The sequence below is a fragment of the Mustela putorius genome, unplaced genomic scaffold, assembly GCF_011764305.1.
Source record: "Mustela putorius furo isolate JIRA1106 unplaced genomic scaffold, ASM1176430v1.1 tig00000095_pilon_pilon_pilon, whole genome shotgun sequence".
NCBI classification, from domain to species: domain Eukaryota; kingdom Metazoa; phylum Chordata; class Mammalia; order Carnivora; family Mustelidae; genus Mustela; species Mustela putorius.
Genome location: NW_025421280.1, coordinates 29,489,491 through 29,491,539, shown reverse-complemented (window position 1 = coordinate 29,491,539; position 2,049 = coordinate 29,489,491). Strand labels below are relative to the sequence as shown.

The following is a 2,049-nucleotide window of genomic DNA, read 5'->3' as shown; positions in this document are numbered from 1 at the left end:
AAATGGAAGGAGGGGAGGAAAGAGAGGATAAAGGGAAAGGAAGACAAGGAATAAAAGAGGCTGATAAGATTCCCTCTCCCTGTACTGGGTTTCAGTTTAGGTTTGATCCAGCTTAATTTTGTTTTCTACAAAGCGTTACTCCACTAAAAACACAAAGGTGTTTATGGGCAAATGTCTAAGTTCTCTCTAAACACATGAGTTCAGTTTTTGAGATGCTAACTATCTCAGGCATGGATGGGTTTGTTGGAGAGAAACAGAAACCCATGGATCTTCACAGAACTTCAATCCCGATGGGGAGCCAGGACAGGAACTCCATTTCTGACTCCCAGTTTTACGTTGCTTTCCTCTCCCCTTTTATTTCTTTTACAGTAGACACAGATTGTCCATGGAACCAAAAAACCAAAAAAATCAAACAACAATCTCAGAATTCCTCCTTTTGGGACTCACAGAAAAGCCAGAGCATCAGACTCTCCTCTTTGGGCTGTTCCTTTCTGTGTACCTGGTCACCATCTTTGGGAACCTGCTCATCGTCCTGGCCATCATCACAGATGTCCGCCTCCACACGCCCATGTACTTCTTCCTCTCCAACCTGTCCCTTGTCGATACCTTCTTTTCTTCCACCACTGTCCCCAAGATGCTGGTGAACCTTTGGACCCAGAACCAGGCCATCTCCTTTGTGGGCTGCCTTGCTCAGATGTACACCTTCCACCTGTTTGGGACCATGGACAGCTTCCTCCTGGCTGTGATGGCCATTGACCGCTTCGTGGCTATTGTCTATCCTCTACGCTACTCAGTCATCATGAGCCCTTGTGTTTGCGGGTTGCTGTTGGGGGGACCATGGCTGATCACCAATCTCCAGTCACTTGTCCACACCTGCCTCATGGCTCAGCTGACTTTCTGTGCTGGCTCCAAAATCCCCCACTTCTTCTGTGATCTCATGCCCCTGTTGAAGCTCTCCTGCTCTGATACCCACACCAATGAGCTGGTGATTTTTGCTTTTGGCATCATCATGGGCATCAGCCCCCTCTTGTGCATCCTTCTCTCCTACACCTGCATTTTCTGGGCAGTCTTCAAGATCCCTTCTGCTCAGGGCAAGTGGAAAGCCTTCTCCACTTGTGGCTCACACCTCACTGTGGTATCACTGTTCTATGGCACCATCTTTGCCGTGTACTTGCAACCCACATCTCCTGCCTCCTCCCAGAAGGACAAGGCAGCTGCCCTGATGTGTGGGGTGGTCATCCCCATGCTGAACCCTTTTATATACAGCCTAAGGAACAAGGAGATGAAGGCAGCCCTGAAGAAGCTCGTCAGCAAAGCAGTCTCTTCTCAATCTTAGTGTAGAACAGTTGTTGGGCATTCAGCTTGTTCCATAACCAATGTTGGGTGGTGGGAACACAGAGATACATCCCATCCCTGCCCTCAGGGCATTCAGAATTGAGTGGGGCATAGACATGTGTCATTATGGCCCAACGTGGTAAATGTATCACAAAAATAAATGAAAACCTTTGGAAACTCAAAGGGAGAGTTGTGCATTTTCCCCATGAAGATCAAAAGACTTCAAAGAACTCTTAAATTGGTCCTCTCTGGGGTATTGGGCTTATGGGATTGCTACCTGGTTAATACAGTTGAACAAAAATTGGCTACACCATTTTTTTTTTTTGGCTACACCATTTGTTTTTAAAGATTTATTTATTTATTTATTTATTTGACAGACAGATATCACGAATAGGCAGAGAGACAGGCGAGGGAGGCTGGGAAGCAGGCTCCCCATTGAGCAGAGAGCCCAATTCGGGGCTCGATCCCAGGACCCTGAGATCGTGACTTTAGCTGAAGGCAGAGGCTTAACCCACTGAGCCACCCAGGCACCCCTGGCTACACCATTTTAATATTGATAAAGACAATACATATTAGCTTCCTAAGTGACATGGAGAAGGAAAGTGAAAGTATCTGTTGAGATTAGCTCACTTATTATTTGCTTCAACAGCCACCAGCCTTGTCTCAAAAGGAACCTTTTGAGTGGCCACCTCTTGTGCTCATGACTTTGGGGAT

At 46.8% G+C, this 2,049-nt stretch overlaps 1 protein-coding gene across 1 annotated transcript; it reads left to right on the top strand.

Moving 5' to 3' along the window:
- The first annotated feature begins 385 nt into the window (after positions 1-385).
- LOC101675127 (olfactory receptor 1I1) lies at positions 386-1,336 on the top strand. The gene has a single exon (XM_004761146.1). The coding sequence runs from the start codon at positions 386-388 to the stop codon at positions 1,334-1,336; it is 951 nt and encodes a 316-aa protein (XP_004761203.1).
- Positions 1,337-2,049: the final 713 nt, after the last annotated feature.